The 26,209-nt window shown below is 60.7% G+C and overlaps 2 protein-coding genes across 2 annotated transcripts; both read right to left on the bottom strand.

Moving 5' to 3' along the window:
- Positions 1-2,211: 2,211 nt before the first annotated feature.
- On the bottom strand, positions 2,212-19,577 carry PWWP2B (PWWP domain containing 2B). Its single transcript, XM_020973076.2, has 3 exons — positions 19,340-19,577; positions 8,963-10,552; positions 2,212-2,300 (listed from the first exon to the last, which is right to left on the bottom strand). The coding sequence occupies exons 1-2, from the start codon at positions 19,480-19,482 to the stop codon at positions 8,980-8,982; spliced, it is 1,716 nt and encodes a 571-aa protein (XP_020828735.1). The 5' UTR covers positions 19,483-19,577; the 3' UTR covers positions 2,212-2,300; positions 8,963-8,979.
- On the bottom strand, positions 19,569-20,350 carry LOC144456231 (uncharacterized). The gene is made up of 2 exons (XM_078150650.1): positions 19,972-20,350; positions 19,569-19,690 (listed from the first exon to the last, which is right to left on the bottom strand). The coding sequence occupies exons 1-2, from the start codon at positions 20,297-20,299 to the stop codon at positions 19,569-19,571; spliced, it is 450 nt and encodes a 149-aa protein (XP_078006776.1). The 5' UTR covers positions 20,300-20,350.
- Between the last annotated feature and the right edge of the window lie 5,859 nt (positions 20,351-26,209).

Here is a 26,209-nt window from a genome sequence, read left to right on the forward strand (position 1 = left end):
TCCCCCCCCCCAAAGCCTGACCTGGCCACCTCCACCTGAGACCTTCCTCAGGCTCCCCACCCCCAACCGCTTCCTAGGGAGCCTCCGGGAGCCCACCAGACCCCTAGGGCCTTGAACACAGCAGCTGGCAGAGCACACTGCGGCACACTTAAGAACAAATGAGTAAATGGATGGGCAAAAGGAACTGGCCGGGGTTTTGAGCCCACAGGCCTGTCCTCCAGAGAAGGGGCCTGCACAGGGCTGCTCCCTGGCACCCTTTCCAGCACTGACATAGCCCACGTGGCCTTGGTGGAGCATCAGCCCCTCGGGGACATCCCTGGTGCCCAAGGTGGTGCCCGTGTGCAGGGGCCGCATGGCACCAGGTGCCAGGGCCAGGCTGGGGGTCTGGTAAACGTAGGCTCATCCGCAGATCCAAATGGAGACCGAGCTCTGGCCTCTGGAGAACCCCCGATGCTCCCACGTCCATCCCCACCAGGGACTCCCATGGCAAGCCCAGGTCACCCCATCCGGACTTGGCAGAGATCCCCATCCTTGCAGGGCTCTGCCAATGCCAGCCCGGCTGCTTTCTGGGCGGGGGAAGGATGATAAGTGTAGACACTGATGCCCAGGGCCCCTCAGCCCCACTCTGCAGACTCACGGGGCCTGACTTTCTCCCTCCTTTCTGACCCAGGGGACATCTACAGGCCTGCCACCACCCTCGGCCTCCCAGTTCCTGTGGCTCACTCCCCCATCCTCTCCCATCCATGACAGAGATGGTCAGACCTAGCCAACAGGGCTTAACTGCCTCCTTTTACAGAAAGGGAAACTGAGACAGTGATGGACAGGCTTGCCCAAGCCCACTCTGCAGTCCTCCCCACCATCCCACAACCCCACACCTCCATGACTTACACTCTGATCTCCTTGCCCTGCCTCCCTCTGCCAACACCCCCTTCCCCCCCGCCCCCGGCCCCAGACTCCTCTGCTTCTCCAATCCATCACCCCTCACTGGCCTCACTGCCCTGCCAGGCAGGACCCCAGTCAAGGGGCTCCACTGCCTGGCCCCTCAGATCTCCCTCCCCCGCAGGCTCTCCTGATCCCAGGGCCCAAACAAGTGCATCTTTCCCATCCTGATAAAATTAAAAACCACGATCTGACCACCCCTTGAGCCCAGCACGGTGGCAGATAAAGGCCTGGTGGATCGATCAGAAGCTCCAGGCTCCCTGCCTCTGCCCAGGCATCTCCTTGACCCCCCATTGGGAGCCCCGGTGTCCCCTCTCCCAGATGCCCTCTCTCATTTTCCCAGTGATGAGCAGACTGACTGTTATGTCCTGGGAGACCATAAGCCCCCGGAGGGCAGGCACTTGCTTTTTTCTCTCCTACTTGATGTTTGCCAGTCTAAACACTGCCTCGGCAGGTGCTCCTTGGGTCAGGGGTCAGGAGCCACTGCCCACCCTCATCTCACAGAGCAGGCTCGGGTGTGAGGACAGGAAGAAAAAGTGCATTCCAAGTGTTGGCAAGACTGGACCATTGAGGGAGGCATCTGGGACAGGGACCCCACCTCCCAATGGAGAGAGTCCAGAACCTCTAAGATCAGGTCAGGTCTGTCCCTGCCAGGGACCCGGCCTGGCCTCGGCGTTCTCATCTGTGCAATGGGGATGATCACCACCTTCCCACCGCCCCCTGACAGACCTGGAGCTCAGAGGCACGGGCTGCGACTGACACACAGAGATTTATTTGGGATCTTTGTACATTTAAACCAGTGAGAGTCGCCTGGCTCCAAGCACACATTTTTGGTCTTTAAAGTGACAAAAGGAGGAAAAAAACCCCAACCCCCCACGCCTGTCCTTTTTCCTGGAGGCCCCGATGGGCAGGGGCTGGAGTGGAAGACTGGATCATGCGGGCGGGGCAGCAGCAGGGCAGAGGGCTCTAGCCTCCACTCCGGTGGCAGGAAGGAGGCGTGGGAGGGGGCTGGGGCCCGCCAACTGGGGAGGGGGCATCCTCTTCAAAGCAGCAGCAGCATCGTGTTCAAGCGGGCCCCTGTCTCGGCCCGCGGACCTAAGCTAAGTCGGTATTTTGAATCAGGAAGAATAAATACATTCAGAGTGGGTGAGTGCAGCCCTGCCTGCCGGGCCTTGGCGTTGCGGTCTGGCACACCATCTTCCCTGGCCCGGGCCAGCGGCTCACTCACTTCCCTTTCCTGCAGTCAGACGTAAGCCCACCCCGATGCCGTCCCGGGCAGGGGGCATCCTCAAGGCTGTTGTGGGGAGCGTGGCAGGATGCTGGCAGGAGTCATGAAACAGTGGGTGCCCATCTTCAGTTACCTGGGGGAGAGGGGAAAGGGGGAAAAAGTCAAACTGCCCCCCCAAGCACCTGGGCACAGCCGAGTGCCAAGCCCTCCTCCATCTGGGCCCCCCAGGCTCTAAGCCCTCCTCCATTAGGACCCCAAGCGCCTGGGCACAGCTAGGCTCCAAGCCCTCCTCCATATGGGCATGGCCGGGTGCCAAGCCCTCCTCCATCTGGGCCCCCCAAGCACCTGGGCACAGACCCCCAAGAGCCTAGCCAGGCATCAAGCTTTCCCCCACCTGATACCGCCCCCTCACCCCTCCACCTTCTCGGCCCATCCTGGATCTCTACACAAGTCCCTGGGGGCTCAGCCTTGTCCAGACCCTACCGGAGTCAACACCAAAGGAAGTTGGCTTAAATTGTACCCTCCCATGGGCAGCCCATCTCCTGGGCCGGATCCCTGAGTCAGGGGTGCAACCTTTGCTCCCCCGCCCACCCGCTTCCTTCTCACCAGGTGGGCCTGGGTCACCAGCATCTGAATCAGAGCAGTGGTGGAGTAATGACGACAGTAATAAACAGCAGCCAGCATTTACGTAGCATCGACTGTATGCCAGGAACGAGGTGAAGGGCTTTACTCAGGCCTTGCTGGCTGTGGGCCCAGGGCTTGGCCCCCAGGCCATCTGGGACCCCCAAAAGTGAGACTGCCCCATCCCCACCATGGACGGCCAGAGCCTTCCTGGCACAATCCTCAGCGTAGCGTGCCGGGTCAGACTGCTCAGGGTATCCAGGCTCCACCATTCCCTTCCGATGTGCCCACGGCAAAGGGAGCCTCTCCAAGGAAAACCCAACCCCGTGGCCAGAAGCTGCTCCGGCCCTGGGACACAGACAGGCAATCGCCCCTCATCCCAGGCGGCCTCTGGGCCTCCGCCGCCAACTCCGGGAGGAGGCACCGGGCCAGAGCGTCAACGCACTCAGCCCTGCCTTCCTCATCTGTGCACTACTCCGTGCCTTGGTTTTATCAATAAAACAGAAAGCCTTGGCCCCAGAATCCAAACGTACAAAGAGCCCAGTACCAAGGCCCTGGGCCTCATGTCAGCTGGCGAATGAGCACCAGCAAGATCAACCCAGTCCTCATGGAAAGAACCTGGATGTGGATTCACGTCCTGACTACATTATGACCTTGGGGGGGGGGAGGCGGCTAGGTGGCACCATAGCACATAGGGCACTGGGCGCAAGCCAAGAGTACCTGACTTAAAATCTGGCCTCACAGAGAACCGAGTCCAATGTATGAGAATAGAAGCCATTCCCCAAGTGATAAATGGTCAAAGGCTGTGAACAGGCAGTTCTCAGAGAAAGAAATTAAAGCCATCTCTAGTCACATGAGAAAATGCTCTAAATCACTACTGATTAGAGAAATGCAAATCAAAATAACCCTGAGGTACCACAGCACACCTATCAGATTGGCCAACGTGACAAAACAGGAAAATGAGAAATGTTGGAGAAGATGTGGGAAAATGGAACACTAATGCATTGTTGGTGGAGTTGTGAACTGATCCAACCACTGTGGAGAGCAATTTGGAACTATGCCCAAAGGGCTATCAAAATGTGCATACCCTTTGACCCAGCAATAGCACTTCTAGGGGCTGTATCCCTAAGAGATCATACAAATAGGAAAAGGACCCACATGTACAAAAATATTCATAGCAGCTCTTTTTGTGGTGGCAAAGAACTGGAAATTGAGAGGATGCCTATCAATTGGGGAACGGCTGAGCAAGTTGTGTATATGAATGTAATGGAATACTATTGTGCTATAAGAAATGATGAACAGGCAGACTTCAGAAAAACCTGGAAAGACTCGTATGGTCTGATGCCGAGTGAAGTGAGCAGAACCAGGAGAACGTGGGACACAGTAACAGCCACGTTGTGCGATGACTAAGATTGTTAAACTGAACCCTTCTCAGCATTACAAGGATCTAAGACATCTCCAGAGGCCTCAGGATGGAAAATGCTATGCAGATAGAAGCAGACTGTTTGCTCTTTTTTTTCTTCTGTTGTGTTTTGTTTCCTCTTTCTAATGGTTCCTCCTATTGGTTCTAATTCTTATTTGCAATATCACTAATGTGAAAATATGTTTAACAGGAAGGTATATGTAGAGCCTATATCAGATGTGTGCTGTCTTGGGGAGGAAGGGGGAGAAAATTTTAAAACTCAAAAGCGTATGGAAGCAATAGTTGAAAACAAAAAATAAATTAATAAAAAATAAAATAAAATCCGGCCTCAGACACTTCCTAGTGTCTGAGTGAAGTGACCCAGGGTAAGTCCCTTCACCTTGTTTGCCTCAGTTTCCTCCTCTGTAAAATGGGATGGAGAAGGAAATGGCAAACTGCTCCAGTACCTTTGCCAAGAAAAGCCCGCATGGGGCCACAGAGAGCCGGACAGGACTGAACTACGACCTTGGGCATGTCTGTCCCTCCTCTTGGCCTCGGTCTCCTAGTCTGTTAAAAAGGCAGGTAGGGGGATCTCTGCTTCCCGCCTGTCATTCGTCCCCGTGTTGCCCCAACAGGATGGGCCCCCCACGCTGGACAGCGCTAAGCCTTGGATCACAAGCCTCCACCTGGTGCCTGCCCGGCCCTCACCCTGCTCTCTGGGGGTCCTAGGGCCTCCCCCTCCAGGCTCCGGCCTCTCCTCATCAGCTCTGCCTGGCTCCTCTCCCCTGGCGCCCCCCCCCCGGTCACACAAGAATGCACAATGGCGGGGCTCCACGTACGCTAGATGACCTCCACAGTACCCATGGTTCTCAGGTTGGGTCAAACATCTCTTGAGAGGGAGAACAGGTGTCCCAGAGGCGTCCTCCAGAAGCCCAGAACACAGCTCCCAGACAAGCTTGGCCTCTTCATGCCAGGCCAGAGCACCTGGGCTCCAGCGTCTCACCACTGGGGGGCCCAAGGGGACCCCGCTGGCCGGCAAGAGCCATCACACAGAATGTCCCGAGCTCCAGGGCATGGCTGCCAGGGGAAGGAGACAGCATGTACGTCTGGGGGTGGTCCAGGCTCCTGGGCACATCCACACCAGCACCACACAGCACCAAAGGGCTGGTGGGTGTCGCTTTTCTGACAAGGACCCTCATAAACCGGTCTCTGAAAACAAGTCTCTCCCTCTCAGAACTAGGTCCACAAAGCCCAAAGACCTTTAAGAGGGCCCCCCGAGTCCCCCACCATCCCAACTGGAGGGGCAGCCAAAACCCGCTTGATTTCCACCCAAGACTCGGTGGTGTTTCTGCGCAGCTTGTCCCGACCAAGAACCATTCGCCCCAGCCCCAGGCGGACGTCATGGCCTCTGACCAAGGGGCCCGGCCGCAGCCGGGGCAGAGGAGACAAGGTGAGGTGATGGGAGGCTCAGTGATCTTCCCACGGCCCTCAGGGACTGAAGGCGCTTTGACCCCATTCCCCTGCTCGGATGCCCAGAGATGGTAATTGCCCCACGCCCCACTCCTCCAGCTGATCCTCCCTTGAGCATCTCCGAGGCAGCCCCCCTCTCATCTCTCTGGGGCACACTCTGGCCAGGCACTAGGCCCACCCCCAGACCCTGGCAAGATGGTTATGGCCACGCTGACTGCCCGAGGTCACCTGAGAGTGCCATCCCTCATATCTGTCACAGCAGAGCCTGACGTGGCCCGAGGACGTGCAGCCGGGAACATGTGAGTAACCAATGAGCGCCTCTGGGACGGCTGTGACGCCTGGGGGTCTGCTCGCCCTCCCACGGCTTATTTCCCAAGGGTCTCGCACTCCTAGCAACCAGGACCCATCTGAGCACGCTTGGCATGGCCTCCTCCACTTTCTGGATGACCCTCCCCCACCCCTGCCCAATCCCAGCAGAAGAGGTGAGGGGCTGCGTCCCGGACCCAGCCAGGGGATGCCCTCACCTCGCCTGGCCCCACGGTCAGCTCGGATCACCGGCTCCTTCTCGGGCACTCCCACCACCTGGCTCTTCCCTGGGAGGACAACTCGAAGAAGGACTCGAAGCACAAACACCTGCCCTCCCCTCTGGGAGTCCAACAGTCCTAACAAAACCTGGGTTTGCCCCCCCACCCCCAGCCAACACGTCCACACCGGCTGTGTCCCTGGGGTCTGCACTGGAAGTCACTGGCCTCCCCCAAAACCAGAGGAGAAGAGAGAGCCTCTTGGGGCAGGGACAGCACTGCGCTGGCATCTGACTTGCAGGCGCGGGGCTTGGGCCAGGCAGACGAGCCACCCAAAAGCGCTATCTACGCCTGCATCCGCGTGAATGAAGAAGGGGCCTGAGGCCTCCATGTGGGCCTGGTTCTGGAAGCGTTAATGACTGACTGCTGGAGCTCCACCTTCAGACCAGGTCTGTCCTTAAAGTGCATACAGCAGGCGCTCAATGAATGCTTCCCCCACTGACAGTCACCTGGCCCATAACTGTCCTCCTTGACCAAGAGAGCTGCATGAGAAAATAGCTGCACACGTGTGCAGTCCCAGGTCAGCAACAAGAGTGACCGGCTCCGGGGAGGCAGGGGAGGGCTGGGCGTGCTGATCTGCCGATCGGGAAAGCGAGGCAGAAGGGTCTGATGAAGTGACCGAGGAGCCGTGGAACCCCATGGCTGCACACAGCAGCCGCTGACCAGGTAAACGGGCTGCCCTGGAGCTCTCCTCAGGGGTCTGGTTGTGCCCCTTCCAGGCACCCAGCACCATCCCTGGCTGGGAAAGGGGGAGCCCAGCCTTTCCTAGGGCAGCACCAGGTCCAGGGAGTCAGAGGGAAGGGTCTGCTGCAGCTCCTCCCAGGAACCGAGCTCAGTGCCTTCTCCTTCCCCTTCAGGGGGCTGTCTGCACTGGGCTGGGCAACCTCTCTGAACATCCTCCCCTGCTGGAAGGCTGGCCTCCTCCCTAGCCTCGCCCCAGGATCCAGGGTGTCTGGAGGTGCCCCCTTCCTGCCAAGCGCGGGTCACTCACTCCCGTCGCTACTAACGCTGCCTGGCCCCTGCCCTAGCAGACCACCCCCACTTCTACGCTCTCTCTCCTTTAAGGGTCATTCTGTCCAGGGGTCCAGCAGCTGTGGTCCGCACACCTCCAGGACTCTCCTGCCAGGCCCCTGCCCTCTCACACCATGAGGACCAAGAGTCCCTGGGATGCCTGACCTGTCTGTCCCCCAGCACAGCCACACCTAGGGACGGTCACGCCTCAATCTTCCCCTGCCCTCCACTCTGATACTGGGGACCCCCGACAACCCTCTGCCAGGCAGCCCCGAGCCCCCTTCGACCCTCTGGCCACCCCAACCGACGGCCCTTTTGTAGGCACCACCTGGAAACTGGTTCTCCCCTGCCCATCTTGACTCCTTGGTGGACCAGCCCAGGGCCACTCCGCCCTCTCCTCTCGAGGTCTGGGCCTCAAATGACTCTCCCCATCTGCTGCCCTACATGCCGCAGACTAAATGTACGCGACAGCCAAAACGGAGCCTCCTCCTGACCTCTCTGACCTCCAGCCTCACCCTCCAACTGCCCACTGGACATCTGTTTCCCTGTCCTCCCACCCTGCCCCCAGGAGCCAGCCTACACTCCCTCCCTCTCTTGCTCCTCAAATCCAATATGGCGCCAGGGCCTGTCCTCTCCTCGCACGGCCCCCACCACCTCACTGGTCCATTGGCCTTTCCAGTCTGGCCTCCACACAACTGCCCAGCAGAGTGACCCGGCAGTCTCTCTCTCTGGCCTCCAGGACCACTTAGGAACCGCCCCTTAGAACCACCCAAACCTAACATCCAGCACAGGCTGCGGTCTGGTCAAACTGGCCATTCCTCCCGCAGAAGAGCCCAGCTCCTGCCCACCCTCTCCAGGAGGCCCGCCCCCCTCACCCTCTCCCAAACGTCTCCTCGTTGCCCGTCTCTGCACTTTCTTGTACACACATGCTCCTTCTCCCTGCAGGATGCGCGCCTCCTGGGAGCAAAGGCTGTTCCATGGTGGTCCACAGCACCCTCACCAGGTGCTTAATAAATGAAGACTGAACGGTAGCCCCTGGCCTATGGTGGATCACCCAGGCTCCACCTTCGCTTTACAGACAAGAAGACTGAGGCAGGCCCACACCTGTCAAGTGACCTGGTCAAGGTGATGCAGGACAAAGAGGCAGGGCCAGGCTTCAAGCCCAGACGGATGCTCTGGGTTCGTAGGGAGCCTCTGCCCACCACTGGCCTCCATTCCCAACAGACCGGAAGCACACCAGCGGGTCAAGGACAAAGGGCAGAGGGCCAGGGACCCAGACGCCCAAAGGGGCCCTCTCTGCTGCAGAACCATGGGATGCTAAGGTCGACGGAGAGGTAGCTACAAGCCGCCCCTTCCCCCTAAATGATCTAGTGCTCTGAGTGCCCCCCCCCCCCCCCCGGCTGGGACCATCCCTGGGGCTTTCTGGCCTGGCCTCCCAGGGTCACGGCTTTCTAGACCAGAAGAAGCCAGCCTGGCCCACCTGACTCCAAAGAAGACCCTCCCTCCTCTTCATGTGTCTGGCCCGAGCCCAAAGGAGCGGCTCTCCTGCCCATCCCCTCTATGGGCGGGGCCCAGAACCCTGCGCGGCCCCAGGCCCCCAGCCCCCACCAAGGATCCTGCGTCCTTCCTCTCCACTTCTCTGGCCCAAGCCCAAAAGACCGGCTCTCCCCCTGCCCATCCCCCCCCCACCAGGGACCCCTGTCCACTCACCTGATCTCGAGCCAAAGTTACGTTTCAAACTGGCTTAGGAGCTCCCGGATTTCGGGGCTCAGGTGTTCGGCCGCCTTGGCGGCTTCTGTAATAGCTTTCCGATACACGCCTTTCTTCTTACGGTTAAATCTCAGTTTGAAAAACTCCGAGAAAGGGGAGAGTTTTGAGATGGACAGGGACGACGTGGTGGGAGAGCCGAACCAGGAGACACGGGCCTCCCTCCAGGAGGGCGCGCCATCATCCTTCTGACTCAGGCTGAGGTCCAGCACGCGGGCTGGCCACCACGGGCAGCCGGGGATCTTGCCCCACACGATGTCACCCACGGACACCGTGCGGCCATCCTCGGTCACACACCGGGCCACACTCTGCGTGTGCAGCCGCACGGTCAGCGGGGGCACCGTCTTGCGTTCCTCTCGGGAGGAGGATGACACAGAGGCGTCATCCCCAGGCAGGAAGTCGCAGCCGTCGGGGGATGCGGCATCTGAGCTGGACCCGTCCAGGCTGTCGTTGCTGCACACGGACAAGCTGGACGAGTCAGCCTTCCTTTTGTAATTCATGAGGAAGGCCAGGTTGTCGTGGCCGTCCTTGGCTGGGGGAAAGCCGCCAAAGTCGTCCTCTTCCCCCGAGCTCCCGGAGGACAGCTCCGCGAGCCGCCGCTGCCGCCGGGAGGACGGGTCCGCGTAAAAGGCGGACGAGGCATGGGACTCGCGGCTGCCCTGAAGGTCGCCCAGCTCCTCGATCAGCTCCGCTTTGTAGATGGAGACGCTCCGGCCCCCTCCGGAGCCCCCGCTGCCACCCCCCCGGGGGAGGCGGTGGGGCTTCAGGCGGATCTTGGGAGGGGGCGCCTCCCCCGAAGGCACGGGACGGGTCAGCTTCAGCTTGGGGATGGAAGCCGGCGGACCGCCCGCATCCCGCACCTCCTGGTCCTGGCCGCCGTTCTGCAGGCCCTGCTGGGGGCAGAAGGGCTTGAGGGAGCCATGCACGCGGGAGGGGATCTTCACGACCTCCCCCTTGCCCTGGGGAGTGCTGTAGGAGATCTTGATGACGGGGCTGCGCGGCACCAGCTCCCCCGTGCTCTTCTCCCGCTTGCTCCGCCTCATCTCGCAGTCCGGCTCCTCTGCCCTCTTGGGCTCCTTCTCCGGGGCGCTGGGCCGCCGCCGCGGCTTGGTGCTGGGCTGGCTCGGCGGGCTCTCCTCGGGGTTCAGGGTGTTCTTGCATTTCTCACACAGCACCCGCCGCGGCCGCAGCCGGATGGTGCTCATGATCAGGCGGCCGGGGTCCCGGTTGCGAGAGAGCCGCCTCTTGGTACGCTTGATGGTGCGTGGGGGCGGCTGGGGAACCCACTGGTTGTACGTGTGTCTGAGCCACAGCGGGTGGGGAAAGGGGGCGCCTTCAAAGTAGGGAGGGAAAGGAGGGGCGCTGCCGGCCGGCAAGGGGGGGACCAGGGACGGGGTGGGCTCCGGGGGAGGGAGGGCAGTCTCGGGGGCCTGGGCATCTCCCTTGGCTTCACAGGGGTCCCAACGCGAGCAGCTATCCGACAGGGGGGCATCCCGCTTCGGCAAAGACGAGGGGAGACCAAACAGCCCGGACCTGCGGGAGGGAAGAGAGAGGGACAGGAGGTCAGACCCAGGCCGAGGAGGGGCGGTGGGGCAGCAGGCCTGCAGCAGCCCGGGCTCAAGGCCAGCCTGGAAAAAGAGAGAAGGAGGGAGAAAGCCTGGCTAGGGGACCCCCCCAGCAGCCACATCCAATGCCCACCCACCTCCTTCCAGGGATTCAGACACCACCGACCAGCCACAGCTCCACTGGCCTCCTGATCGTGGCCTTCCTGGGGCCACACACCCACACGCTCTTCTCTCTGTGGGTGACCTCCCATGGCTTCAATCCTCAGGAGATGCCCACGTCCAAGGCCCAAGCATGGACCATCCTGCCCCTTCCTGGCACCAAGGCCTGGCCCGTCTCAACCGAGAGCCCCAAAGGGAGCCTCCAGAGGCTCTAAGTGAGAAACAATGTGGGGTCATTCCGGCGACTGTGTGGACAGAGGACCCCAGGAAGCGGGATGGTGGCGGGCAGACTGCCCAAGCAAGGCCGTGGAGGAAGGACTATGTCAGAGCTGGCGACCGAGGAGGTGTGTGTGGGACGGCAGCCGGCGAGGGAGAACAGGGCAGCAGGGTCTACGTGGGGGAGCCAGCCAGGCTCCCTGGCCACGCTCAGTCACCTCGGGTATGCAGCATTCCCACAGCGATTCAGAGATTGGTGCAGCGAGTGGAGCGCCAGACCGGAAGCTCAAATTCAGCCTCAGACACGGACTACCTGGGTGACCCTATGTGTGTCGCTGAACCACTGACTGCCTCAGTTTCCCCAATGATGAAGTGGGGGGTCACAATAGCACCTACCTCACAGAAAGATGATAATTGAAAAGCACCTAGCACAAGGCCCACGCACAGTAGGTGTCACAGAACACTGTCTTCCCCCTCCCAGCGCCCATCAAAATGCTGGCATAGTGGTAACATGCATTGGTCAGGGTTTGACGCTAGTGCCTTGTCCAGGATCCAGAGCCAAGACCTCGCTGTAAGTGACAGGACCTCAACATGTGAAGCCCAAAGAAGAAAGGGAGGCTATTTTTAACTCGCGGCACCAGTATGACTACAGGGAAATGGGCACTCCTACATTGTTGGTGGTACTGCAACCTGGCACAAACTCGGTACAGCCAGCAATCCTGAGTAAGGGCCCCCCAAAGCAGACCATGTTCCTTGACCCGCCCACTGCAGGGCTGAGATTTTAACTGCAGACATGGAAACAGGATTGGGGTTGGGGGTGAGGACGAAGTTCCCACATGCATAAACCCTCACAGCCATTCAACGTGTAACTGCGGAGAAAAGGGAAACCTGTAACATCCGTCCTATGGCAGGAGAATAAGTAGTGGTTTATCAGCTGCAGCCTGCTGTGGACACAGAGAATGCTAAAATACAGTGACTAGATAGGAATGAGGGGCTAGCCAAGTATGCAGTAGAGCGCGGCCCCCGGTTTGGCATTCAAGGCCCCCTCCCCCCCGTTCCCCGGCTGCTTTGTCTCTCGGCTCTGGCTGACCCTGCTCCGCCTGCCTGCGAGTCCCAGCTAACACGTCAGCCCCCCTCTGCTAACGCTCTCCCGCTGATGCAGCACGTAGCTTCCCCAGGAATGGACGGTAAGTACTTTGAGGGCAGGATCTGCCTGCTGCCCGTCTCTCCCCAGAGATCAGCAGAGTCAAGAGATGGTCCGGTGGTTTGTATTAGAGAACAGAAGGGCCCGTTCTCTGGGGGGTGCCTGGCCAGCTGGCCCCAAGGGGACAGGAAGGTCCTAAGGGCAGCCCCCCAGCCAAAGAATCCCCACCCAACACGGCCCACGCCTGGCTTCTGGAAATTTCCCCACTGCCCCTTGCCCTGGGGCCCAGCACACCTGCTTCCTCCTACACGGGGCAGCCTTGTCCCTCCATCCACCGGCAGCTCAGCCCAGGGCACACGCGGACAAAAAGCCTTACTGCCTGCATAGACCTGACTGATCATGCTCTTCAGGACACTCCCCGGTCCCAGCTGCATCTGAGCAGAGTGGGGCACGCGGACACGACCCACCCCAAATTGTCCCACTCGGAGTTATTGAAAGCCCCTGAGCTCAGACCTCAGGCAGATAACTTAGCATGAAGACGAGGCGGGTTGGGGGCTCGGAGGGCTTTCACATCCACCATGCAAACACCACAGGGAGCAGGGATGGGGGACTGATGACCGAGACATGGAAGCAGAGGGCAGGACTGCACAGCCTGGCTTTCATCCTGGGGCCGCATCTCCAAAAGCAGGCTCCCCACCTTCAGAGGGCGAAGGTCAAAGGATGACCACCCTCCGTCCCCCAGGGCTGCAGGGATGACCACCCTCTATTCCCAGGGCCAGCCATGGGGATGACCATCCTCCATCCCCAGGGACGCAAGGATGACCGTCTTCCATCCCCAGGCACAGAAGGATGACCACCCTTTGTCCCCAGGTCTGCAGGCATGACCACTCCCTATCCCAGGCACTGGAGAGAAAAGCTGAAGTGGCCAGTGAGCCCACCGGTCAGCGAATGCTGAAGGATCCCCACAGAGACCATGGTTTGGGAGATGAACAAGCTTCAGAAAGGGAGGAGGACAGAGGTCCTGCACACCGGAGGCCACGTAGGTCACGGGGCGTGAATCCGAGCCGCCTGCAGATCTCCCTGGGGTCCTGCCCGCTCTGATCGGCCAGGGCGGTGCAGCCCCTCCTCCCTAGCCCCCTGGAGCCGCCTGTGGTCACTTAGGGAGATGCGACTCGAGCCTGGGGACGGCCCTCTGCCATGACCCCAGGCAGTGTCCTTGGCAGGGTATTTGAGTGGGTGAGAGCGTGCAGTGACCCCCAGGCCGGGTCTATGAAGAAATGCGATGGAAACAAGATTGGCTGGGAAGCCGGGTGGACGCCCCACCTTTGTACACCGCTCCCTGTGGGCCCCACACAAGACACAGCCTCCGTGGGCCTCAGTTTCCTCTCTGCATCAACCACCATGCCAGCTCCAGGCCTATGACCTGCCCACGCCCTCCCAGGCCTGAGCTCGCCCTCCTGTCCTGTCTCTGATAAACGCCACAGATGTCGCTCGCCTGGCCTCTACAAAGCGTCTGACCATGTTTGGGGGATACAGAGACACCGGGCGGCGACTCTCTGAGCTCATACGCCGGGTCCGACCGTGGTCAATGAAAGGCAATTAAAATACCTGGCTCAGAAACACTCCTGCCCATCGCCACAAGATGGGGGAGGCATTGCTAACAAGAACACGCGGGCAGGGCGGGTGCTCAACGGGAGCAGAAAAGGATGCCAAGGCGCAGAGGTCTGGAGAGGAAGGCGCGTCCCCCTGGGGGACGAATAGAATCTCACCAAAGATCACCTGCCAGGGAGCTGGGGAGAACCCGACCCGATCCAAAAACGAGGAGAACCAGAAGAATGTCATCTACACCACACTGCGGAACACCAGCACCTTCTGACTGCAGTGATGCCTAGGGCTGGCCCATGCCCTCCTCCTGCCAAGGAGCAGAGCCTCTGTGGGCTGGCCGGGCCGCTTGGACACGTCTCTCTCTGAAAGCTGAAGGATGCTGTAGGCAAAAACATCAACGGGCCAGCAAGTGTCCAGACGGGGCCGGAGCCACCCCAGATAGGCGTCCACCAAAGGATCCATGACTCCTCCATCCACAGAAGACCCGGGCCATCCTCCTGTCTCTGAAGGGCTTCCCAGGAAAACAGATGGCCACCAAAGGACAGGGCCAAGTCCAAGGAGACCCAAGCCTGGCTCCACCGCAGAGCAGACTGAGCCGCCTCCTGTCCCTGGAAGCCTAGGCTGAAAGACTCTTTGCCAGGAAAGCGCAGAAAGAAATCAAGGTGAACACACTCAGGTGAGCTCAGAGTCTGGCCCCAACTTCACCCCCAACATGGTGAACACTATTAATAAGGAACATTTCTACTGAGCTTGAGGCTGCAGAGGGAGACCTAGACAAACCACCTCACTGGGTTACTGCTCCCCTCTGCATGTGACCTTGCTGGGGTGAAAATGTCCCTGAAGGTCCCACCCAGCTTCTGCCTCCCAGGAAGGAGGGTGCCAGCCTCCACGCTTTGGCACCATCTCCATTCCTCCCGGGAGCCAGAGCCCCAGCTGCACCTTCTGCTTTGCAGAGGGGAAAATGAGGGGTGGTACTGACTTTCCTAAGGTCAGAGCCAGGCTTCCAGTGCTCCAGAGGCTCCAAATCCCTCCCCGTTGTGTGCCCTGAGGCTCATCCCTGCTATGGCTGGGGGCAGTCTCAAGCCAACAAAAGTCTCCAGGCTACCCAAGATGGAATGGAGGATTTGCATCCTGCACAAACAAAATGAACGCAGCAGACATCACTGAAGAAGGTCACTGGCACAAAGCCCTGAGATGTCACTTAGAGTCCCAGCCGCAGGCCCAAAGGCCCGGGCGGCCTCCAGGAAGGTCAGAGGACCCCACGAGAGGACAGGACAGCACCTGGGCGGCGGTCTCCCAGCCACTCTGGGGCTCGGCCCATGCCCCCTGGCAGACTTCAGACCAGGCCACAATGACAACTAGAAGTTAGCGAGCACCTCCTGTGGGCAGGGACTCGTGCCTCGGACCAGGTGAGAGAGTCTGCTCTCAGAAATCACTAGCCAGAATGCGTGTCTGCATCTGGAATAGACCGGGGAGACCTGGGGAAAGGACTAGCCAGGACAGGTTTCTCAGAGGGGCCCAGGCCCAGGTCCAGGCTCAGAACAAGACAGAAAGCAGAGACCCTTTTGTTTCTATTTGCCCTCATGCCTCTTGGGCACAGAGGAGCAAGGCCTGACCTCTGGGGCCTCCTGCCTGACTATGGGGGGCACCCCAAGTTCTTCTCCAGGATGCCTAGACCCCTCCCCTTCCTCTCCCCAGCCTCTTTTCACACATGCCGCTGGTCTGGGCCCCTGAAGGAAGGCAGACCTCATGGGTCAGCCAGGGCTACCCTGGCTGGGAAGAGAGGCCTGGGCCTTCTTGGGCTCTCCTTCGGGTCCACCCCACAGCCACCTGGATCACACCCATGCCTAGCCAGCCACACTGGTCTCTGTCTCCTGGGATACCCTCCACTTTACACAAGTCACACGCGTGCTCCAAAAGAGCCTGACGTGCCTAGGGGACAAGACTGAGCATCCTCTTCTCTGCCTGGCATTGGAGGTCCCAGTCCCCTGCTTCTAAACATGCCTGTTACTTCCAGGTGAGGGCATGTATTCTCCTCCCCTTCCTCACCGCCCCTCCCCTAGAAACGGATCTTCCTCCACACCCTTTCTGCCACAGGACACCCTTTGTCACTGGGTCAGCCACCACCCTGGCCCAGGCTTTCCGTCCCCTCCCTGGGCTCCTGACTGGCTTCTCTGCCTCTCTCTGTCTGGCTCCTCCAGCTGGCCAAGAGCTCCTGGCCCTCCTCTAAACACAAGGCTGCTGGGTGGCTGGGGGCAAATTCCCTGAACCTCAGTGCCATCCTCTGTCACAGGTAGCCATCAATATAAATCTCCCTTCTCTAGAGACACACACACACACACACACACACACACACACGCATAGGCCTGGCACCTGGGTGAGGTCTGCAGACGTGGCCTCCACAGAAGCGTCTCAGCAGCCTAGGCCGAGGCACGGGAAACCCCCTTCCCCTTTTATGAACCAGACAGAAGGTGGGCAGGGGCCGTTAGAGAGGCCCTGTGCATGATTCAGGCTGCCATGCTGTGGGATGCCCATTGTGGGCATTTCTGCTGTCTCACAGGCTTTATGGTAAAACATGGTTTACTCAGGCCCAGGGCAGAAGTCTTGGGCCATGAGACTCTAAATACTTTCAAGGAGGGTCTTGGGGCCAAGAGGTGGCCCAGCTTCTGAGGGCAGGGCCATTCTGATGGAGAGCAGACCAGACCTGGAGTATCACAGCCTCACAGCTTCCAAGAACATCCTGGGAGGCTCCAGACAGCCAGGTGACTGACTGTCTGTGGGCTCCTCCACTCTGCCCAGTGGGCAGCCTGAACCACTCTCTCAAGGGACCCCCACAGAGCCTGGGGATGCCAGGCCCAGCCTAAGTCCCTCTCTGCAAGATCCTACAGCAGCCCCAATTCTCCTAAAGCTCAGCCCACTTTTAAGGATGAAGGTATGGCCTGTCCATTGGGAGAGTGCCTGGGGCATCTGGCCTGTAGGATACCAACCCTTGTTTTCTGGAGCCAAATTCCAGCCAGCTGTTCTTACTGACTGAGTAGGCCTAACCACCAGTGAGAGTCCAAGGACCATGAGCGTGTGCACCAGTCACTGAGTAGAAAGACCAAGGATAAGGATGGTGGGAAGGTCGGGCCCTGGTGGACAAGAGGAAGGGGCCGTGTCAGGGCTGCCACCAGGGGGGGGGGGGGAGCAGTCCCTGAGCCATGCACAGCATGGCCCCAGGACAGGGAGGTCCCTGAAACGTCCCCTCTACATCAGCACTGGAACATGCAGTTAAGCAATTATGGGGAAGACTGTGCTGACAGATGGGGGGGGGGGCTGGTCCGCCTGCAGGGAAGGCAGGTACTGCACACAAAGGCAGGCCAGTGAGCCGCTCACTTTCCTGGGAATGAACAGCCCCCCACAGTCCCCTGCCCAAGGCCTAGCAGCTCCCTAGGCCTCTGTAGGCCTTCCTGCTGCTCCCTCCTCCACAGACCTGGAGGTCCCCGGCCAGCTTGGCCTTGCTGGGCCCCAAACTCTCCTGCCCCACCAGAGGCCTGCCCATCTTCAGCAACACTTAGAATGCCCAGGAGTAGGCCTGAGGGATCCGCTCTGGCCACGAGTAACGGTAACGCTCCCCTCTGCATGCCCCCAGCCAGCATCATCACCTTCCCAGAGGCTCAGAGCTGTGACTTACTCAAGGTCTCACAGACACCTTCCCCTCTGCCTGCCTCCAACCTCCCTGGTTCCCAGGGACAGATTAAAACCAGGCTCCCCCTGCCCGGACCCTCTCGCCAGCTCAGAAGCAGCTTCCAGGACTCAGGCGAGCCTGCCAGGCCACCACTGGTCACACTGTGGGGAGAGGACCAGACACAGGGCTGCTGGAAGGGGGGGGGGCAGGGGCCAGCCCCAGGAACCCTGGGAGCTGCCTGGATCTCTGCAGAGGCGGCTGGCTCCTGCCCAGACTAGGCCCTGATGCCAAGGCCTCCACCGCTCCACAGGGAATACCCAGGAAGCCCCAAAGCACCACCTGGCCTGGGTGCCCAAGCAAGGAGTCTTGTAAATGAAGCCAACAGAAGCAAATGCAAGGGTGAAAGGGGCCTGCCCTTCACTACTCACAATGAGGTCCTCACACCCTCAGCCTCAGTTTACCAGCCTGCCCTTCACTGCCCAGGCCACACCCCCAGATCATCCCTACCAGCTCTGGGAGAACCTCCCCTGCCACACTCAGCCTAGGGGTGCAACAGGAAGGGAGGGGGGCATGGCATGCTGGACATCCCTCAGCTTGACCACTCGAAGGAAGAAATAGAGCTGGGTGGGGATTTTGGATCCCAGGAGGCCCCACCTACCCAAGAGGCTCGTCAGGTCCCAGGCCCCCAGGGGCCTGTGGGAGGACCAAGGGGATACCTCCCTAGCTCCTGTGGCCCCTCAGCCCCTCCTGGCCTGTTCCTGAACCCAGGACCTGAAGCTGCTCAGAGACCATCAAGGGAGGCCATGTTATCTACGGGGCCTTGAGTTTGCAGCCCAGCTAATTAAGAGATAAGGTCAGCAGAGGAACTGTCAGAGGCTCATGGCTTCCCCCTCACCCCAATCTGAGCATTTGAGGAAGAAGGAAAAAGGCTGAGGCCTTGCCTTCCACAAGGCGCCAGTGACTGTGGGCAGCTTCCAAAGGATCGCCTGAAAGCCAGGCCAGAAGACACGCACGTCTGATTAATGCCCAATCATTGCTCCGGCACGTGAGGCTGGAGCCAGAGCCCACAAACCAGAGCGGACTGCTTCACACACAGGTGCAGGGGCCACCCTGGGGCTGTGGGCCACGCCGGGTTCCCAGGCCGCCGGGCAGGCGGGCCCTGGCCCAGGCTCCTGCAGACTCCCTGGGACCTCCATAAGGGGCCCCTGGCCCCCTCCCCAGTTCTCCCCAAACTCCCAGCAGGAGTCCAGGCCTGGTAAGGCAGGGCCTCAGCGCCTCCTTGTCATGGTTGGGAGGGTCCTCTGCTTTTCCAACAGCTGACTACATATTTGTATTTTTTTCCAACTGCTTCCCCTTCTCCTAGGAGGGTTTAGGAACAAAGAAAGCTGTCTGAATTAGCCGCTGGGCTGGGCTTAGGGGGCCATCACTAACCCCGGGGTTGTGGCTGAGCAGGGAACAGACCCACAAAGCCCCCGAGGCCAACGTGATTGTTGTGGCTGGCCCCCTCAAAATGAGAGGCCCAGGGCTGCCCCTGGCCTGGTGGTGTAGCCCCAAAGCAGCTCTGTCCAGCAGCCCCTGGCCCTGGACATTTCTAGCACAGGCCCTGTGGATCCCCAGGCACCAAGTGCCCAGACTGCCCGCCGAGCCGCCAGCTGGACGGAGGTCACCGATGGCCCAGCTTCCCTTTAAACCGGGCTGTTGGGCTGCTTAAAGAGAAATCGAAAGCGGCAGGAGACAGGATCCAGCTGGGGGGAGGTCCTCACACCTCACCCCCGCCCAGCTGCACAGAAAGCCTGCACTCTTTCACCTGACCTGACCTGGCCCAGCTGCTGCCCGACGCTGCGCCCCTCCCCCCTCACGGGCCGCTGCGCCCCCTCCCCGCCCAGCTGGCCGCCCGGCTCCTGAAGGCCTGGCCTGGAGAAACTTGTCGGGGCCCGGCCGGGGAGCGGGGCCCCCCTCCTTACTTTTTGGTGCAGTCCAGCAGGATGCCCGTGAAGCTCCGCTCGCCGCAGCTCAGGGTGACCACGAGTGTGTCCACATTCACGATCTGCTCCACCCGCACCGGCAGCCGGCAGCCGACCCGCAGCTCTGGGGCGCCCGGCTCCATGCCGGCCGGCCGGGCTGCCCTGGGTGCCTGGGGCCTCTCGGCCGGCCCCGGAGCCGCCTCCGCCGCCGCCGCCGCGCTCTCCCGGCTCAGCTAGAGAGGGGGCCGGCGCGCTGACGCCATGGCTCCCCGTCGGCCGGCCGGACCCGGCGAGGGCTGGGGGCGCTGACGTCACAATGCTCCGCTCCCGGGAACGTTCCACGATCGAATTCTGCAACAATTGGCCCCGGGTCAGGCTCGGGAAGGGAGGAGGCGCGGCTCGTGCGCCTCCCCTCCCCCCCCGCCCATGCCGGGGAGGGGGGCAGCCACCCCCACGAGGGGGGGCCCTGGCCCCCACTGGGCCAACGGGGCGCCCAGGACTGGGAGGATGGGGGCGGGGAGAAGAACGGAAAGGAGGGAGGAAGGGGGAGGCAGCACGGGGCGGGGGGCCCCCGGTGCTGGGGGCGGGGACCCTCCGACTTAATCGGGAAGAAAAGGACCAAGTAGGGCCACCTGCGAGTCTCGTGAGGCCACCGCAGCCTCCCGGGCTCACGGCCAGGTTACTGGGGTGGGGAGAAGTGGGGGACGACGGGGCCGGATGCCCGGCCCTAGGGGGGCAGGAGAGGCAGCAGCCCACGGAGGGTGGGTCGGTGGGTGCGGGCTTGCGACCTGGAGGGGGCGGGGCCGCAGCGCGGCGCCCCGAGCGTCTCCGCCCCCAGCACGCAGCAGCCGCAGCTCCTCGGCCCCTCCTCCCGCCGGGCCCTTCCCCCAGCAGCCCGGGGTGGGGGGATGGGAATGGGGGTAGGGGTGAGGGGGCGCGCCGCAGCCTGGCACCCCGCATCAGCGAGAGCCCGAGAATTTCCTAGCACAGAGCCCCGGGCGACCCCCGAAATCTGGCCCCAACCCCACCCCCACCTTTCACGGCAGGTCGCCTGCGCACCGGGGCGGAGTCCAACAGCCTCCCGGGCCAGTGGGTCCGGCCTGGGCTGAGCGCGCTTGGGAAGGCCTCCGGTCGCCCAGGCAGCCGAGGCCGGGCCCAACTGATGGCTCCCGGCGGACACAGAGGAGAAGCCGCCGTCTAGGGCCGGGGGGAGGCGCAGTGTGGGGGCACCTGGCCAGGCACAGGCGTTCCGCCAGGGTGTCCACAGGCCCAGTCCCCCCCCCCGCTGCGAGCCCGCGAGCCGGGGCCAAGGTCGGGGCAGCGGCCGCCGCTCCCTCCCGGGGCAAACATCCCCGCCCTGGCGCTGGGCCCAGGCAGCCTCGCCCTCGCCGGACTTCGGGTTACCTGCAGCTTAGCCGCCGGGGCCGGGAGACCCTTCCCTGGGTCTGCCGAGGCTCCTGGGGCCACAGAGCAGGGATTGGGGATGGGGGGTGTCTATCATCCTTCCTTTCTCCCCCCCCACCCGGCTTCGTTCCAGGCCCCGGGACGGGGATGGGGGGGCGCCAGGAAATGCAGCCGCAGCCCCATCCTCGCGCCTCGCCGGGGCCCCGCTCGCAGACTGGCCGTCAGCCCACCCCAGGGGGCGGCCTCGGGGCTCCCCACAGTGCCCAAGAACGGGCTTGGTCCAGACGCCCCTGCCAGGGTCGGTTGCACCCCTACCCCCGACCTGGGCCAACAGACTACAGACTCACCGGGCGCCGGCTGCCGCAGCTTCTCTCCGCAGGCCTAAGGGTGGGGGGCGGCCCAGAACAATGTCGGGGGAAAGGTTTCCCGGCCCGAGAGCCGAACGGCCAGTCCCAGCCGGGAGGCTAGCCCTGAAGGCCGCGCCTAGAGCTGCGGGGTGGGGTGGGGCGGGGCGGGGCTGCGTTACCTGAGCGCCACGGGTCACACGGTCGACCGGCGGCCCCCGGCGGCCCGGGGCTTGGGGGCAGGGGGGGCGGGGGAAGCCTTCGGGTGTGTCGGGGTTGAAAGGGTTACAGCGTAACACTCTCGTGTCGGCACGCCCCCTAGCGACGGGAGCGGGGCCGCTGCCCCAGGCGCGGGGGTGAGGGGCTCGCAGGCGGAGGCCGGGCGAGGCGGGTATTGGGTTGGGCAAAGGAGGCTGGCACCTCGGCTGGCTCCTTCCGGCAGCGTCTCCACGCCTGGCGCGGGGCCGGCCGGGATAGATGAGCCCCCGCCCTCCTACCTGCTTCTGGTCACTACAGACGCCAGCCAGAGTTGGGTGGGGGAGTTCCTGGGGGAGGCAGAGCTGCCGTTGGGCCAGCGGTCAGATCTTCTGGAGGCAGCTTTCTAGCTCCCTTCCACCCCCCAGAACAGGGCATCACACACAGTAGGCACTTAATAATCTAGCTTTTCTAGCCTTAGTTTCCTCGTCTGAAAAGGAAGAGAACACATGATCGTTGGTCCGCTTGTCGGATGGGGTGCGGGGAACGGGGAGCCTTCCGGTGCTGCAGAAATCCCTCAGCCAACTAGCGTGGACGAAGCTCTCCCCCTGTGCCAGGCACTGTGCTAGGGAGGAAAGGAGAATACCAGCCGCCCCAGCCCTCCGGGAACTGAAGGCGGTTACCATTAGCGCCCCACCCCACCCGGAGGGGTCCCATCCCCTTAGGGGGTCCTCAAGCTCTATCTGGTGACTTGAATTTTGGTAAAACCGAAAGCAGTGGCGGGCAAACGCTCGTCCTGGGGCGTCGACACCCGGGAAACTCCTCACTTCCAGATGCCCCCCCCGACTTTTTTTAGGCGTCCGTTAGCACCGGGCCGGGCACTTAGTAGGTACTTAATAGATGTTTATTGAAGACAGTGAAGAACCTGGCTGTAATCCACTGCAGAAACTTGGGAACTTGAAGACCCAGCCATGATAACTGCAAATCAATTCTATGCCCTAACTTAGAAATTCCAGGAGGGAGGAACCCTTCTGCTGTCTCCTTCGCTGGGGGGCTCAAATGCTACCCCCCCACCCCACCCCCCGCCACCACCTCCCCTGCGTTGTCCCTTCCCTTCCCCCTCCCTACTCTCGCCCCCTGCCGGCTTCTGATGGAGCTGGCCTCACCCCCACCCCATCCCACCCCACCCCACCCCCAGATGCACACCCACTGGGTGGTGCTCGGAGGCCTTTTGGCCAGCTCATTTGCAATCCAGCAGCAAGGCATTTCCATCCTAGGATTAACAAGCCTTCATTAAGTCCCTGCTATGCCCCAAATGCGGTTGGAGGCTCTGGGGATACGCGGGCGGAAAGGAAACATTCACAGCCCTCTGGCAGCTTCCGGTCTTTTCTAGGTGGATCCCTAGAACAGGGACCGGCTGGGACGTTGGGATTTCACTGATAAAGGGGACAACTTGGATGAGGACCCTGCCCCTCCCAAGCGGGCTGGCACCTTCTCTGCAGCAGAGAGCCAGCTTCTTAAAGCGCAGGAGAAGAGAGGACGCTTTCCCAGGGTCACACACACTGTCTAGGAGGCAGGGCTGGAACCCGGCCCTCCTGCTTCCCGAGGCAGCTCTGTCCACTCCCCCAGGCTTCCCAAGCCAAGCCCCAAGCTTTATTAAGCACCTGAGCGGAGCGGAGCTGGCAAGGCCGGCAAGGCGCTGGGACCCCAAGGAGCCCCAAGGCCAGCCGTCTTCAAGGCCCGTGGGGGAGGGTGCGGGTGGGACGCAAGGCAGGAAGTGTGGGACCGACGTCTGGGGCTGAAACCCCTCTGGCCATCCTTTTGGCCGGGGACTCCAAGCGGCTGAGGAGCAGAGGGACGGAGAGCATGGAGGTCACCCTGGGCGCAGCCAGAGCACGGAGGAGGGAGAGTGGAATGATATGATTTGAGAAGAGGAGGGGTCAAACCTGTCTGCATCTGAATGGGCGGCCAGGCTGAGAATGCGGCTTGCCAAGGGCTTTTTGGGCCAAACCAAGGCATGTGCATTGTATCTGAAAGGCGAGGGGAAGTCCCTGCCCCTGGTGTGGTCTAGGGGGTGCTGGGAACCCCAAAATGCAAAGGTGCAGGGCGGGATCTTCGTCCAAAGAATTCGACCACTCAAGCCTTCTTTCAGTCCAAGTATCGAGTTTATTAAGACGTCACTTGGGTGGGTGAGATTCCTAGTGAGTCTGCCTTTTTGATAAGGACAAGACTGATACTTTTAGAGGAAAAAGACTGGGGGGATCTGGATGTGATCTAAGAGAAAAAGTAGCCTGGGGTGGTCCCGAGGTAACAGGAAGTTGGGATGGGATAAGTCAGCTAATTAAGTAATCCGGGTGGGCTGGGGTGGGCCAGATGCCTTTGGGAGAGGCACCGGGGATCTGGGCTGCTGAAACATATGGGAAAACTCAAGGACTGGGTTGCTTTCAAAGACATGGTGTTTTCCTTTTAGGGGTACCAAGCCCTTTATACCTATAAGAGCAAAGACTAGATGGGTGGGACCTGGGAGATCTTCAGGAAGGTGCCTTGGCACCCTTGTGGTAGATGGAAGGGGAAGCCATTAGGAAACAGTCACAGTAAGCCAGGCAGGAAGGGAAGACTAGACTAAACTGGGGGATGGGAGTCGACATGGGGGGAAAGAGAAGACATGTGAGGGGGAGTCAAGAAAAAAGTCTTGGCCACCACCTGGCTTGGGGGGAAGGGTGGCAGCAAGACCTGGCATGAGTCACAGCCTGCCATGAGCAACAGAAGGGTGGCAGTGCCTTCCACAGAGCCAGGGAGGCTAAGGTTGGGAACAGGGTGGGGCTCCCAGGGGAAAAGTAATGTGTCTCTGATGGCAGGACAAAGTCGTCCTCATGGGAAGAGGGTCTGGATGACTGTCCCCAAAAGCAGCCTAGAAGGAAGTGGTCATGAAACCCCAAGGAGAAGAGAGTGTCAACAGCAGAGCCTCCAAGAGGGGCATTATCAAGAACCAGGTCATTGGTGGCCTTGGAGAGAGTAATCATGGGGGGGGGGACAGATTGGGGAGGAATGTGAAGTGACCGGGTAGTGAGGAAGTAGAGGGACAGTGTAGCTGGCTCCTTCTAGTTTGGCTGAAAAGGAGGTGACGCAGGCAGGTCCAGGAGAATTGGGGGGGGAGATCTGGACATGTTCTGAGTGGGCAGCAGCTAGGAGCCAATCACGTGGAAGACATTGGAAACGGAGAAGACAGAGGGACTCTCAAAGGGGCAGGACACGAGGGGACCAGGGCACAGGTAGAGGGTGCAGCCTCTCCTCCCCCGAGAGAGGAGCAAGGGAGAGAATGGCTGTGTGGATGGGAGAGGAGGGTAATGCCAGAAAATCCAGGCGGGGATCAGAGAGGCAGAGGGAGATGGTGACAACAGCCTCCACCTCCCTAGAGAGTGGGAGCACGCAGCACTGATCAAACACATATCCAGGGCTTCAGTCTGAAGCCGGGTCTGCTGGCAAAGAGAGAGGGGTAGAGGCTGGGCCAGGAGCTCCAGGAAGAGGTTTGGAATGGCTGCTGTCCGGGAATGCCCACAAATGAAGGGAGAATGAAAGGGTTTAAAGGACAGCTACAAGGACCAAGGGGGCTTGTGGTGGCCATGTGACTTCTGCCAGGCTTGGTTCACGCTCCCTGGGCAGGAGGAGTGGCTGGGGACTGAGGCAGGGATGGCCAGGGACAACAGATGTAAGACTTGGGAACAGAAGGCGCCAGGAGCAAGGCAAAGGGAGAGGCTGGAGGGTCACCACTGGTACAGCCTCCCTGGCATGCAGCCTCCCTGCTGGTGCAGCCTCCCTGGCATGCAGCTTCCCTGGCAGGCAGCCTCCCTGCTGGTGCAGCCTCCCTGGCATGCAGCTTCCCTGGCAGGCAGCCTCCCTGCTGGTGCAGCCTCCCTGGCAGGCAGCCTCCCTGGCGGGCAGCCTCTGTGGCGGCTCCTCCCAGCTTGCAGGTCGAGGCATGAATAGCAGTACTGCCACTTCCAGGTTCTTCCCCTCAGCATCCTTTCCTCCTTTGAGGTTCATGCAATCCCCGTGCATCAAAGCCTGAGGGCTCTCATCTACCAACCTGCGGGATGCACCTCTTCTTTCCTGAGAGCTTCAGGGCCTGGTGACTTCTTTCTGCCCTCCGCAATGGCTGCTCTTACTCATAAGAGAGGACTTGAGCATAGATACAGGTCCTCCCTCCAACACCCTCCCTGCCCAGCACTGTCCTCAGCCTCCTAGCAGCCTCTAAATTAGGGTAGAGAGATCATTGAATCCACAGGAGGTGAACTCACCGAGAAAAAAGGGGAGAGAAGAGGGAGGGCCCAGCCCAAAGCCTTGGAGGATGCCCTGGGAGAGCAGACATGACCTGAATGGACATCCAGGAAAGCAGCTAGTGAAGGACTAGTCCAACTGGTAACTGGTAGGAGAACCCAAAAGAGTGTCAGGAACACCTGGAACAAGAAAGATCCAGAAGAGGTGTTCACACCCTCTTTTAATGGGTTCAGTACCTCTAGGACACAAAATGAATGGTCAGCCTTCTCAGTCAGTCCTTAAAATGCAAATTGGATCCAATCTAAACCAAGCAACATTTACTTAGCACCTACTGTGTGCTAAGTGAGGGCAGCTAGGTGGTAGTGGAGTGGATAGAGTGCTGGCAGGCCTTGCCCTCAGGAGGACCTGAGTTTAAATCCGGCCTCAGACACTTCCTAGGTGTGTGACCATGGGCAAGTCATTTCACGTGCAATTAGGCAACTTTGCCTCAGTTTCCTCATCTGTAAAATGAGCTGGAGAAGGAAATGACAAACCACTCTAGTATCTCTGCCAAGAAAACCCCACATGGGGTCACAAAGAGTGGACAAACAACAAAAACAACCCAGAACACGCGCTAAGTACATCCCCAGCCTTCAAGGAGCTTACAGTC

Source organism: Phascolarctos cinereus, unplaced genomic scaffold (assembly GCF_003287225.1).
Source record: "Phascolarctos cinereus isolate Bilbo 61053 unplaced genomic scaffold, phaCin_HiC Scaffold_3;HRSCAF=262, whole genome shotgun sequence".
NCBI classification, from domain to species: Eukaryota; Metazoa; Chordata; class Mammalia; order Diprotodontia; family Phascolarctidae; genus Phascolarctos; species Phascolarctos cinereus.